Below are 14375 nucleotides of genomic sequence, written 5' to 3'. Positions count from 1 at the left end.
TCTATCTGTGGGGAGATATGATAACCACTATATCTGTAGGTATGTTTCTGCTTTGTTATATTCATTCATTTATTTTTTAGACTCCACATATAAGTGATAACATGCAGTGCTTGCCTTTCTCTGTCTTATTTCACTAAATATAATATCTTCTGGGTCCATCCATGTTGTTGCAAATGGAAAATTTGTTGTTCTCTTTTTCATGGCTGAGTAGTATTCCAAGTGTGTGTGTGTGTGTGTGTGTGTGTGTGTATTTCACATCTTCTTTATCCATTCATCTATGGATCGATATCTTAGGTAGCTTCCATATCTTGGCTATATAAATAATGCATGAACACTGAGATACACATTATCTTTTTCAATTAGTGTTCTCTTTGGATATATTGCTGGTTTTGTATGGTAAATCTAAGTTTTTTGAGGAAAAGTGGTAGACTCTTAAAGATTGGCTGCAGTGTGGAATCTGAAATCTTATTACTGAACTGATATTAAACTACATTAAAAGCCACTGGTCAGCTGTGCTTTTCCCCAGGATGCAGAAAGCTGGAAAGAGTGTTGCTCTTAAATTAACAATGAGAAAAAAAAATAAAGCAAAATCAAAACCTCTCTGAACCCAGCAGAGAACTGAAGGCAAAAGTTTCCTGAAATCAAGAAGAGATGGGGACACCCCAGTGTCTAAGAATCCAGGCTCCCAATGCAGGAGGCCTGGGTTTGATCCATGGTCAGGAAGTAGATCCCACATGCTGCAACTAAAGCTTGCATGCCCCAATGAAGACAGAAGATCTCATGTGCTGCAACTAAGATCTGGAGCAGCCACATAAATAAATTTTAAAAAAAGGTTCTTACAATTAAAGCTGCACAAAACTGGAACAAATGGTCCTGTGGAATAACAAAATAGTGAGCTGCCTAGCACTGCAAGTATCCAAGCAGAAGCAGGATAATGAAATGTCAGAGATGTCATAGAAAGGATTCCTGAACTGGGTGGGAGGTGGTTCTACAATGATCTTATATGCTTCTTCCAAATCAAAGTTTGAGTGAGCAGAGCTGAAGACAGCAATAATTTTCTTCCCCTCCCAAACCTTAGTCTTGCTTCGGTGCAACAGTTATATTATAGACAAGCTCCACACAAGAGACTGAAGGAAGTCCTGGGACTGATCCTCTCTTGGTGATTCTTAGTGATCTGAGTCTGGCTACTCTTGAAATTTCACACGCAAACTTTTTCTTCTTCTAACCCACTCCTCTAGTCACCTCTCTTTCTACCTCTGTTCAAGCGGTCCATTTCAATTATTGGGAAGCTGTGGAAGTTAAGTTTCAAAGCATATCAGCTCACGTGCTTACTGTATTGACTCATCTCATCTACAACGTTTCAAACATGTGGGTATTTAATTAAAGCTTTCACCTGATGATTTCAACAGATAAAAATTGGGAGAATTCTGAGCTGTATTAGCTTCGTATGAGCACATTCTGGTTAGAAAAGGTCATGGACCAGACCACTTCAAGTCCGCCCACCTAGGAGGTGGTCGACATGGAAGGCTCTCCAACACGCGCAGCAGAGTGCTAACCAGGAGGTGGGTGTTTCAGAAATGTCAGGAAACTAAAGAAACTGCCTCACTGTGTCTTCAATTTCTAAATCGCTTCCTCTTCACAAATAATTTTGGAGTCAGAAACACTGCTTTCCAGAAGGACCTTTTCTGCAAAAAACATCTTTGAAGACACCATGAATGTGAAGTCAACACTCTGCTCTCATTTACACAGATGACAAAGCCTGTCTGTCCTGGGTGCGCACAATCAAGAGGAAATGGATGAAAGGAAAATTTCCTTTTGTCCACATTTCTGCTCTCCCTTTCTGAGTGTTCCCTAGAAACTTCAGAAACAAGTTTTCTGAGGGCAGAGTTTCCTCTGTTCCAGGGAAGAGGGAACCAAGGACTCTTGACCTATAAAGCCCAATGTTTTGGAACATCCGTAATTCTCCGGAGTCCATGCCAGTCAGATGGAGCCTCTCTTCAACAAACCACCAGCTAGTGGGGCTGGACAGTAAGGCTTTTTCACCCCTACGAATTGACAAGGATAGGACTCAAAAGCTCTCTGGAAAAAAAAAAAAAGTCTCTCCTACAGCTTGCATTACAAACTGTTGGAAAACACAGATGGAGGGGATGACAGGAAAAGCAATTACTTCTCCTGGGCTTCCTTTCTGTCTGGATTCTAAGGAGACGAACACGAAATTCCATCACAGATTGAAATGCTATCTAAACATTCTTGAAAATGTGGCGCTGCTCTCTGAAATACAACCTGCCTTGCTGCAGCAACCTATTAATAAGTGAAGGTGGAGAGGGCCGACTCTCCTCCAGGCCACCTACCTCAGGGCCTGCTCTCCAAGACCGCCTATTTGTCATCACAGGTTAGAACAGAAATAACTGAAAGGTATAATATCAACATAGCATGACCCAGCAAAAAGTCCTGATGAATGATTCACTTTATTTTCACATTCTTAAAACTGTAAATACCTGAGAATCTCTGAAGTATCTCAGGGTTTCTAGTAAGCCTTTCTAAATATAGGCAGAAACACACTAAACAACAGTGTTATTATTTTAAATGGTAGATGGCCGGGACTAGTCAAGCACCAGTCAAGCTTTAAACGTCTTTAAAGGGACACACACACTGGTCCCAGTGATGTTTTCCGGTAGAGGGCTTTTGTTTATTTACAAATACTAGATAATCTCCCACAGACCAAATATTTACTATAGTTGAATAAAATGTTATGGCAGGTGGACTTTGCATTCTGAGAAACACCAAGATCAGAAAGATACTGTTCTGGTTTCAAGGAGCTTACACACTAGCCAAAGGGACAAGATGTGCTTACTGTAAGTCAGAAAAGCAGGGGCCAGGGCCTGTGGGAGTTTGTGGGCAGAAAGACTCTACCTCTAACTGATGGCTGCTGGGATTGACTTTCTCATCTATGAAATGAGAAGAGAGAACCAGATGAGTTTCAAGTCCCCTCTGGACTTGGATTTCTAATATTCTGATTCCTTTGGTATATCAGTTGAACAGAACAGAAAATTTCATAAGAGAAGTAGTATCTGAGCTGGGTAAGATTTCAGAATGAAGCTCCTGGAAGAAAAAAAGGAGAACGTGCCTTTTAGGCAAAAAGAAGAACATAAGCACTGGTGGCTCAGGAAGTAAAGAATCTGCCTACAATGCAGGAGACCAGGGTTCGATCCCTAGGTCGGCAAGATCCCCTGGAGAAAGGAATGGCAACCCACTCTAGTACTCTTGCCTGGAAAATTCCATGGACTGAGGAGTCTGGCGGGCTACAGTCCATGGGGTCGCAAAGAGTCAGACACGACTGAGTGGCTAACACTTACCACCCTTACTTACTTACCCAAGCATAGGTCCATAAAGCATGGGACATGCTTGGAGACACGAGGCTTTCAGTGTGGACAGATCACAACAGGAGACAAAACATGACCAGAAATAAATCAGAAAGTGAAAGAGCAGAACGGAGGCTCAGAGATACCTGACCCCCAGCAGAAAGACAAGGAAACCTCCGTTCTCTCGTTTCAGTGTGCCTTTCAGCCTGGCCCTGGGCGAGCTGTGCTTCGAGGTGCGGCTTCTGGTCTAAGGGATGCCGAGTGACAGCTCATGGCTGCTCTGGGCTGTCTATCCCTGCCAGTAGCAGGATAAGTCGTGCAAGCTTCCTGCTGTATACGGGGCAGATCAGTAAGAAAGTGCTCTGTAAGCAGGCAGATCAATATACTGGTCAGTCGGTTGTGGGGTCTTAAAAAAATCAGAGGATGTAACAAACATGGAGGAATATGTTACTTACTTGCCTGCCATCCTGTCCCACATTTGTTTGACCTCTTACAACAGTTCGAATGTTGTCATCCAGTCTCCTAGCAAAAAACAGTTAAAGGACACAAGTCATTAAAATAATCTCGATTCCAGGTTAACCAAAAGAAAAATGCTAGTAACCTTTCCTCAGTTTCTACAGATTGCAGCTACTTATTCAGGAAAAAACCAAAGAAGCTTGGATGATACAAGGAAGCCCGAAGCCCTGGACCCCAGTGAGGGGGCAGCAACAGAAGCCAAGCCCAGCACAGACTGATGAGTCAGCTTTGTTCTTTTTTCATAAAGGTTATTTTTATTTAAAGTTCAGAGCTGGTCAAAATGACCAATATAACTTGTAATACTTTTCATGGAGTAAGCCAGAGATGACAAAGTTGCTGAAACTTTCTGGGAACAAGCCAGAGAATTCAAATTATCCCACACAAAAACCTTCGTCAGTAACACCCTTAAAAGATATAAGGAGCAAGGTGATGCACGAAATCTGTGCTTCGCTGCCTGGGCCTTGACCACAGGAAGCAGATCTGTGGCCTCCACTTCCTCTTTCTCCTACAGCTGAACAGAGGCCACTTAATGGTACTTCAACCAGAGAAATTCATATCAGTCAATTTCATCCTTCGTTTGAAGAAGCCATTAAAAAAAATAAAGTACGGTGGGAGAAGCTGAAAATAACTGGCTCATAAGTGATTTTTGGATCACTGGGGAATTTTCATTTTCTGCGCAAACCCTGGACAACTTAGTGGTCTCTCCTAGAACTGTTGGAGTTAAAGTCAGCCCAAACAGTAAACAGACTTCTTTGCACTTTTTAAGGTACTCAACGAAACAAAATATTAATGGCAGAGGTCTTTACCTGAAAACCCAAAGGTTGTCTGGGAAAAAAATAATCATCGCTTGGATTCAAACTGAAGGTTTCTCCTCATCAAAAGTTAAACAACAACAAAAACGATTTAAAGTTATGATATCAACCATTCCAATAATAATTACAAAGAACAAACTTTGAGTATCTACCATGTGTCAAAACTGGAAATTTAGACATGGATAAACCAGAATAAGACTATCTGGCAGGACGGACATTTGCTGACCACCCTAGACATCCTGGATTAATCACAATGTGTAATAATCAGCCACCACTCACACCAACCAGCATATCTGACCATACTGTTAGCTGATAAGTGGCTAAGGGATAAAAATATAAGTCCATCTTCATTTCTAAGCCTTGGGAATATAAAAAAGGGGTAGGTCTGCTAGAGAAATAAAGCCATTAAAGATACAGCAGAAATGCTTTTGCCTCCTTTTATAATCAACTGTTCTAAATGGCCTGTTACAGATTCCTTTTTTTTTTTAATGAATAATTAAAGAATGATCAAAGAAATGAGTTCTCTGCCACAAAGCTCATGGAAACCCAGATAAAAGAACTATTCTTTTAAAAATTACCATCTTATAGAGAACCTGAGATTTCAGTGTTCTCACAGGTAAGAGTGATCATTACTAAATGAATAGCATCTTTTCATTCATTATTAACAATCATATGATGTTGGGCTTCCCTGGTGGCTCAGTGGTAAAGGATTTTCCTGCCAATGCAGGAGACATGAGTTCAGTCCCTGAACTGGGAAGATCCCACATGCTGAGGAGCAACTAAGCCTGTGTGCTACAACTACTGAGCCTGTGCTCCAGAGCCCGGGAGCTGCAACCACTGAGCCCATGTACTACGCTTACTGAAGCCCGAAGGCCCTAGAGTTCATGCTCTGCAACAAGCCACTGCAATGAGAAGCCTGCACACCACAACTAGAGAGTAGCCCCACTTGCCACAACTGAAGAAGAGCCCGAGCAGCAACAAATCCCAAGCAGGTCCATTAATAAATAAAGTGGGGGAAAAAATAATCACATGATGTTACTTACCTTATTTTCAGTCTAATTTTGTTCACGACTTCATCAATGTTTGCCAGAGACTACAAAAGAGAAGGAAAAGTGCCAGCTATTATTTCATTTCCTGGAATTCCTCTTTCACAAAGAAATGATGAACTATTTAAATGGTCATTTTTTTATATATATAATGGCTATTTATCACATCTCAAAGAAACGAATCATACAGTACAATTTTTACTAAAAAGAAAAAAAAGCATAGAGAATTCCCTGGTGGTCCAGTGGTTAGGATTCAAAACTTCCACTGCCGAGGGTCCAGGTTCAATCTCTTGTCAGGGAATTAAGAGATCCCAAATTGTGCAGTGTGGCAGGGGTAGACAGGGAAGGACAGCAATAGTTGACAACAACTGCAAAACCCATCCTGGAATCTGTTCTTTGTTAATAAAATTTATTGGAAAACAGCCATGTCCATTCGTTTACATATTATCTACAGCAGCCTTTGAGTTGCAAAGACAGAGCTGAGTAGTAGCTGCAACTGAGACTGAATAATCCACAAAGCCTAAAATTACTATCTAGCCCTTTATAGGAAATTTGCTGATCCCTGCTATAGAGGAACATGACAAATTCATTCACCAAAATTCTTAGGACCCCAACAATGGATGAATGTAGATTATAACACACAACGTGGATCAATCCTACTAACATAATGTTGTGCAAGCACACATACACACACCAAACACAACAGCGTGTCCTGTATTTCAGCATGTAGCTCAGAAAAAGTGAGCGAAACTGTTCTCCTGCACTAGAAGCCAGGACCAGTGACAGGGAGGGAAGGAAGGAGTTACGAGAAGAGATTTTACTAATGTTTTATTTCTTGGTCTGGGTGGTGGTTATCTGACTTTGTGCATTTGGTGAAAATTCATCAAGTTGTACACTTAGAATCCGTGTATTCCTCCACATTATGTTCTATGTCAATAAATAAATTTTTTTTTCCTAAGTGTCTAGGTCCATCAGAAAAAAGTCTGGAAGAATAAATACCAGTAGCTGGACTCTATACTAGTAACTGCTGCTGCTGCTTCTGCTGCTAAGTCGCTTCAGTCGTGTCCGACTCTGTGCGACCCCACAGACGGCAGCCCACCAGGTTCCCCTGTCCCTGGGATCCTCCAGGCAAGAGCACTGGAGTGGGTTGCCAGTTCCCTCTCCTACTAGTAACTATAGCCTATGAAATCACTTGCAGTAGCTGTAATTTATAAAAGAGGAGTTTGAAGTTTTTCTTCTGTTTGCCTATGGGTATTTTCTAATTGCTGTATACTGACAATGCACTGCAATTATAAGAAAGCTTTTTCTATGTCTAAGACAATGACAGTAAAAACAAATGGACAAGAATCAATTTAGTGAGCTGAAAACATAAAGAAAGGGGGCCCCCTAGTGAAGCAGAGGCGGTACAATTTTATAGCACCATTTTAACTGAAGTTTCAGAATATAACTTTGTAAGTCCTCTTTCTCTCTCCTCTGATAGATATTTTGCCTCAGAAGGAATTGGGAGTGATGCAGGAATTGTGCTTATAAGTTACCACTGGCAACCTGTGCTGATAGGAAGAAGCAGGAGCCTGACAGGTGCAGGTCTAGCAAGAGAACCAGGTCACATAAAACAAGATGAAATCTTGCCACTTACCACAAGATGGATGGACCTTGATAGTATCAGCCTAAGTGAAGTCAGTCAGGCAGAGAAACGCAAATACCGTATGATTTCACTCGTGTGAAATACAAGAAACAAACAACAACAAAAACAAGAATAAATGAACAAGCCAAATGAAAACAGACAGGCAGATACAGAGAACAGAGTGGTGGTTCCCAGAAAGGGAAGGGCAGCAACATGGGTAGAAGGGGCCAACAGTCTGGGGACAGGAACCAAACTTGTGGTGGTGAGCATGCTGAAGGGCACAGGAAAGCAGAAACACAACGCTGCAGACGTGAAATGTACATAGTGTTATAAACCAACGTTACCTCAATGAAAGAACAAAACTTTGAAAAAATGATAAAAGGAATATATTACAATTATGCATTAAGGATTTTCTTTGGGAAAAGAGAGAGAGAAACCAAGTCGCATGTGTTTGAGGTATCAGATAGGGTCATTCATATCTGGTCTACTGTTCTGACAAGGCCAAGGGTGACTTAGAACTTTCAGAAATCCAAGAAGAGACAGAGGTAAAGATGAATCTCAGAAAAGAGAAGTTATTTTATCTTTTTTTAATATTTTGCTAGAATTGTTTTGTTTTTTGTCATATCCTTCAGAATAAAAATGTTCAATAAATATATGCAGTGGGATTACAGACTGCAATGAACAGAAAGCTTTCTTTCATTTTGCCAGGTCTCACTTTTTCTTTTAATTATGAAAATATGATAACACATTTACAGGAGATTTGGAAAATACAGAACAAAGTTACATACAGTTCTACTATATAGTATAATTATTTTTTAAGTAGATAAATTAAGATTTTTAGCTAGAGTTTCAAGATCAAACTCTCAAAAATTGACAGAATGAATATACAGAGAAGCAGAATATACTTATATGTACTATATATATATAGTATTATATACTTATATATATATTAGACCTGAAAAGCACTATGAACCAATTCAACATAATTAAGATTTATACCATCTTCATACAATGGTAGGGTACAAATTCTATTCAAGTTCCCACAGACTATAAACTAGGAGACACCAGAACATATACAGGGACATAAGACCAGGTGCAAAAATTTCAGTCTTAAGGTATTGAAATCATAGAGTCTGTTCAAAGAGAAGATATTTTAATCGAAGAATCCACTGCCATCTGTTATTTCAAAACTGGACTGGGGATAAATCATCACTGTGGTAACAGGAGCTCAGTCGCTGGAGGAGCTGGCATGACTCTGTCCCTGCCAACCTGCTGAAACGATACAGGGCAAGCTGTTTAACCTCACTGAGTTTCTGTTTCCTCGGAGGCAAAATGGGCAAACAGTTCCTGCCTTGCTAATCTCTGCTGGAATTCTTTCCTTTAGGAAAAAAAAAATGGGGGGCATTTAAAATATTAACATTTGGGGACTCTGTGAGAAGGGGAAGCCATGAATTCTCCATACTCTTCTTGCACCTTTTCTAAAAATGGGAAATTACATCAAAGATTTAAAATTGTAACCTATTTAAAGTTGGTAAAACACATACATAACCCAGAATTCAAACAGCAGAAGATAAAGAAGGTAAATAGTGAAAAGTAAGGCTTCCTCTACCTCTGCCTGCCTCCCACTCTCCTCAGAAGCAACGCCTCTGAGTGAGTTTTTGTTGCACCTTCTCAGAAATGATCTAGGTATTAAAAGCATATACTAACCTACCAGCTCTTCTGTATCTAAGGCACACTGTCCCGCATCATGCTTTTTTCATTTAATGATTTGACTAGGAGGTCTTTCCACATCAGTTCAGTTCAGTTCAGTTGCTTAGTTGTGTCTGACTCTTTGCGACCCCATGAACTGCAGCACACCAGGCCTCCCTGTCCATCACCAACTCCCAGAGTTTACCCAAACTCACGTCCATTGAGTCGGTGATGCCATCCAGCCATCTCATCCTCTGTTGTCCCCTTCTCCTCCTGCCCCCAATCCCTCCCAGCATCAGGGTCTTTTCCAATGAGTCAACTCTTCACATGAGGTGGTCAAAGTATTGGAGTTTCAGCATCAGCATCAGTCCTTCCAATGAACACCCAGGACTGATCTCCTTTAGGATGGACTGGTTGGATCTCCTTGCAGTCCAAGGGACTCTCAAGAGTCTTTTCCAACACCACAGTTCAAAAGCATCAATTCTTTAGCGCTCAGCTTTCTTCACAGTCCAACTCTCACATGACCACTGGAAAAACCATAGCCTTGACTAGACGGACCTCTGTTGGCAAAGTAATGTCTCTGCTTTTGAATATGCTATCTAGGTTGGTCATAACTTTCCTTTCAAGGAGTTAAGTGTCTTTTAATTTCATGGCTGCAATCACCATCTGCAGTGATTTTGGAGCCCCCAAAAATAAAGTCTGACACTGTTTCCACTGTTTCCCCATCTATTTCCCATGAAGTGATGGAACCAGATGCCATGATCTTCGTTTTCTGAATGTTGAGCTTTAAGCCAACTTTTTCACTCTCCTCTTTCACTTATATCAAGAGGCTTTTCAGTTCCTCTTCACTTTCTGCCATAAGGGTAGTATCATCTGCATATCTGAGGTTATTGATATTTCTCCCAGCAACCTTGATTCCAGCTTGTGCTTCCTCCAGTCCAGCATTTCTCATGATGTACTCTGCATATAAGTTAAATAAGCAGGGTGACAATATACAGCCTTGACGTACTCCTTTTCCTATTTGGAACCAGTCTGTTGTTCCATGTCCAGTTCTAACTGTTGCTTCCTGACTTGCACATAGGTTTCTCAAGAGGCAGGTCAGGTGGTCTGGTATTCCCATCTCTTTCACAATTTTCCACAGTTTATTGTGATCCACACAGTCAAAGGCTTTGGCATAGTCAATAAAGCAGAAATAGATGTTTTTCTGGAACTCTCCTGCTTTTTCCATGATCCAGCGGAAGCTGGCAATTTGATCTCTGGTTTCTCTGCCTTTTCTAAAACCAGCTTGAACATCTGGAAGTTCACGGTTCACATATTGCTGAAGCACGGCTTGGAGAATTTTGAGCATTACTTTACTAGCATGTGAGATGAGTGCAATTGTGCGGTGGTTTGAGCATTCTTTGGCATTGCCTTTCTTTGGGATTGGAATGAAAACTGACCTTTTCCAGTCCTGTGGCCACTGCTGAGTTTTCCAAATTTGCTGGCATATTGAGTGCAGCACTTTCACAGCATCATCTTTCAGGATTTGAAAGAGCTCCACTGGAATTCCATCACCTCCACTAGTTTTGTTCATAGTGATGCTTTAATTGTATCATTTAAAAATGTTTAAATTATTGAAAAGTATTTCCTGATTCTAAAGGCGATTCTTGCTAATTACAGAAAATACGTAATATCCGCCTGTACCCCCAATTGAGTACAATTACCATTAGCATTTTGGTCCCCTGCCCTCTACTGTTCCTTCTATGTAAATAGAAGGGCTTTTAACAAAGAAAGAAACCAGGATGATAAGCAATTCGGCATCTTATTTTTTCTCACTTAATAATACAGATGCAGAGCATTTGGGGAGCCATTAGAAATTATTTAACAACAGCTCCCTATGGGGCTTCCTGGTGGCTAGAGGTTCGATCCCTGAGCCAGGAAGATCCCACATGCAGCAGAGCCACTATGCGCATGCGCCACAACGTTCAAGCCTGTGCTCGAGAGCCTAGGTGCCGCAGCTATCGAGTCCACACTGCAAACACGGAAGCCTGTGCATCCTAGAGCCTGCGCTCCACAACAAAGAGAAGCCACCGCATTGAGAAGCCTGCTCACCGCAGCTGAAGAGTGGCCCCCACTCTCCACAACTAGAGAAAAGCCCGCATAGCAACGAAGATGCAGCACAGCCAAAAAAGTAATAATTGTTAAAAAGCCACAGCTCCCTATGACTCTTCTTCTCCAAGTTCCTAATTATATTGTGAGGGAGTGAAAGTCGCTCAGTCGTGTCCGACTCTTTGCGACCCCATAGACTATATAATTCTATAGAACTATAATTCTATAGTTACATAGACTATAGTTCTATAGTTCTCTAGAGTCTATAGTTCTATAGACTATATAATTCTCCAGGCCATAATACTGGAGTGGGTAGCCGTTCCTTTCTCCAGGGGATCTTCCCAACCCAGGGACTGAACCCAGGTCTTCCACATTGCATGTGGATCCACAACGGAAGCCCCCTAATTATATTAGTCTCTAATAAATGTTATCCAGATTCCCCTCATCAAACTTCTAATGGAAACATGAGAAATGATCATCTTCAGTTTCCCACTAGGAGACTAGAAAGATTTTCTAGATCATTACCAAACCTGGCTATGTGTTAGAACCTACCCAGGGAGCCCTATTAAACACAGAAACCTGAGCTCTTCCCACCTGGACCTGGTGAGTTAGAAACATCCAGGATCTGTTCCTCCTGCCTCGAGGTAACCCCCGACCCACGAGCAGCTGCCATTCAAGACAAACATATACACACCCTCCTCCTTAGAGTGCCACTAAATTTATTCTTGATATATTGACATCTACTTTAACTAGTCTAAACTCGTAATTCACAAGTATTTACTGCATGTCCATGAGATATATAGATGGGTTTTGCCCAAGATCTAGCAATAGTTAAAAGAAATGATAAATCATGCTGTTACTTTCTATTATCTTTTAATTAAGGTCCATGGGAATCTGGGTTGGAAAATAGTGAAAATCTGGGGTTGGGGAAGTAAAGGTACCCCGTGTCATAAATTTTCTGAATTTTAAAGAAACTTTACAATACATTATCATGGATGTGGGGGATATAATTAGACAAGACATATAACTGAATCTGTGGAACGACTAATGTCTTATGCTACCTTCAGTGGTTTAAAAACAAAAACCCACAAACACTTATCAGGAAGAGGGAAGAACCTAGTGGTTCCCTATATACATGATTTTCAGATCTAACAATTTGCTTTGGCGAGTCAGCTGTCTTGATAGGCTGGGGTAAATGAAACATTTTTGTAGCTTCAACTGCTATCTTTATATCCACTGCTGCTGCTGCTGCTGCTAAGTCACTTCAGTCGTGTCCGACTCTGTGCGACCCCATAGACGGCAGCCCACCAGGCTCCCCCGTCCCTGGGATTCTCCAGGCAAGAACATTGGAGTGGGTTGCCATTTCCTTCTTCAATGCAGGAAAGTGAAAAGTGAAAGTGAGGTTGCTCAGTCATGTCCAACCTACTTGATTCCAAATTTCCATCTTCAGCTAATTCCTAGAATTCCTCTTTCATTAGAAAATGATGAACTCTAGGGAATTCCCTGATGGTTCAGTGGTTGGAACTTGGTACTTTCACTGCTGGCCTGGGGAACTCAGATCCCACAAGCCACAAAGCGCAGCTTCCCGCCACCGCAACCCCCTGAAAAGGAGCTCTAAAGGCTGTTTTGAAATCTCAAAAAGGACAGTCACACAGTATGATACCATTTTTTCCAAGTTTATTTTAAAAATTAGCATGCTCATCAGAAAAAGTTTGGAAAGATCCATGCCAAATACTAACAGTTACGGGGATTATGAGCTCCAGACTCAAATATCCAACTATGTATTTCTACTTGGACGGCCCAAATATGTTCAAAATTGAGTTCACCTTAACTCACTACTCCTATCCTACTCACCACTACAACTGTCAGTAGTATAAGTAAGGCTCTTCCTCCTTACAAACAGGGTAAAGGTGCCAACACCCAACCACAGGCTGGTGGGCTGGAAATCAAAGTTCTGAAATTATATCTTAAAATAGAAATAAAAGTAGCTTTCTAACTCCAAGCTTATCCTGCACACCTCACTCCCATTTTCCCCTATGACATCTGAAAAATCCTTTCCACTTTCTGATTTACTACAGAAAATCTGGGGGAGCAGGGAATGAGATGGACTCTTTCAACCTAAGGGTACAATTTCTAATATGCTCACTACACAGAGAATTCCACTCGGACACAACAACAGTATTTGGTATTAGCTAACCACCTCCCAAAACTGGTTATGAAGGAGTCTTACTTGAATTTAACTCTTATTTGTTTATCAAGGTCCCTTAGGTTATGTAGTGTAACAAACTAATCATTAATACTCAGAATGTTCTAGAAGCCATTGCAAGAAGGGAATGCAGTACTTACTTGCTCTGTTGGGAACAGGGTGTTGATATACTCCACAGCATTGAAATCTGCTCGATCTAGAGGATCCTGGCTTGGAAATACCTACATAAAGAGAGAGAATTAAAAAATCACCATCATCTTCCTGTCCTGCTTTATGTATTCTTTCCTTCCTATTGGTCCCTAAGTTCTTTGAAAGCAAAGACCGTGTCTTTTTTCATTTTACAAGGCCCAACAACCAATGCTCAGTAAAATATCTGGTAAAGTGTATCTATAATTTTCACCAACATCTGTAATTTTAACATCTTGGTAAGACTAACAGAATGTGCAACAGTACGAAGTATTCAGACAGCCACGAAATCCCAAGGACAAGGTAAAATATGCGAGCATTATACACTAGCAGATTAAGCCAGTTGATGACATGGTTGTATTAAGGGAATCTTGATAATGGACTAATGCACCAGGTCTCAACGATGTCTCAACTGTAGAATTCACTATGCACCGAAGCGATTTTTATCCTTCAGACAGTGTTAGGAAATGGAGCTCTGGCATTCAGGAACTGTCCATCTCTTTTATAGGAGAAAGAATACCTCTGCCTTCAGAGAAATACAGATAACTCCCTTAAAACACTGCAATTTGAAGAACATGTAACACAGTGGATTATAAAAACAGTCAAGTAATTCCCTAGGCACTGGATTTCACCAGCTCAAGACAGTTATTCTGGGAAGTGAATTTTTTTTTTAATGTCTGCTTATTGGACAAATCTATGCTAGTAGCATATTGAAAAGCAGAGGTATTACTTTGCCAACAAAGGTCCGTCTAGTCAAAGCTATGGTTTTTCCTGTGGTCATGTATGGATGGATGTGAGAGTTGGACTGTGAAGAAAGCTGAGCGCTAAAGAATTGATGCTTTTGAT

General features: G+C 41.0%; 1 protein-coding gene across 1 annotated transcript in view; it reads right to left on the bottom strand.

Moving 5' to 3' along the window:
- VPS53 (VPS53 subunit of GARP complex) overlaps nucleotides 1-14375 on the bottom strand; it is a 124415-nt gene that overhangs the window by 107782 nt on the left and 2258 nt on the right. The window contains exons 2-4 of the mRNA XM_069603041.1: nucleotides 13484-13564; nucleotides 5734-5783; nucleotides 3818-3884 (exon numbers count right to left, since the gene is read on the bottom strand). Coding sequence (XP_069459142.1) covers nucleotides 3818-3884; nucleotides 5734-5783; nucleotides 13484-13564 — 198 coding nt within the window. The remainder of the gene's footprint in view (nucleotides 1-3817; nucleotides 3885-5733; nucleotides 5784-13483; nucleotides 13565-14375) is intronic.

This window comes from Ovis canadensis, chromosome 11 (assembly GCF_042477335.2).
Source record: "Ovis canadensis isolate MfBH-ARS-UI-01 breed Bighorn chromosome 11, ARS-UI_OviCan_v2, whole genome shotgun sequence".
Lineage (NCBI taxonomy): Eukaryota > Metazoa > Chordata > Mammalia > Artiodactyla > Bovidae > Ovis > Ovis canadensis.
This window is presented reverse-complemented; position numbering and strand designations above follow the sequence as displayed.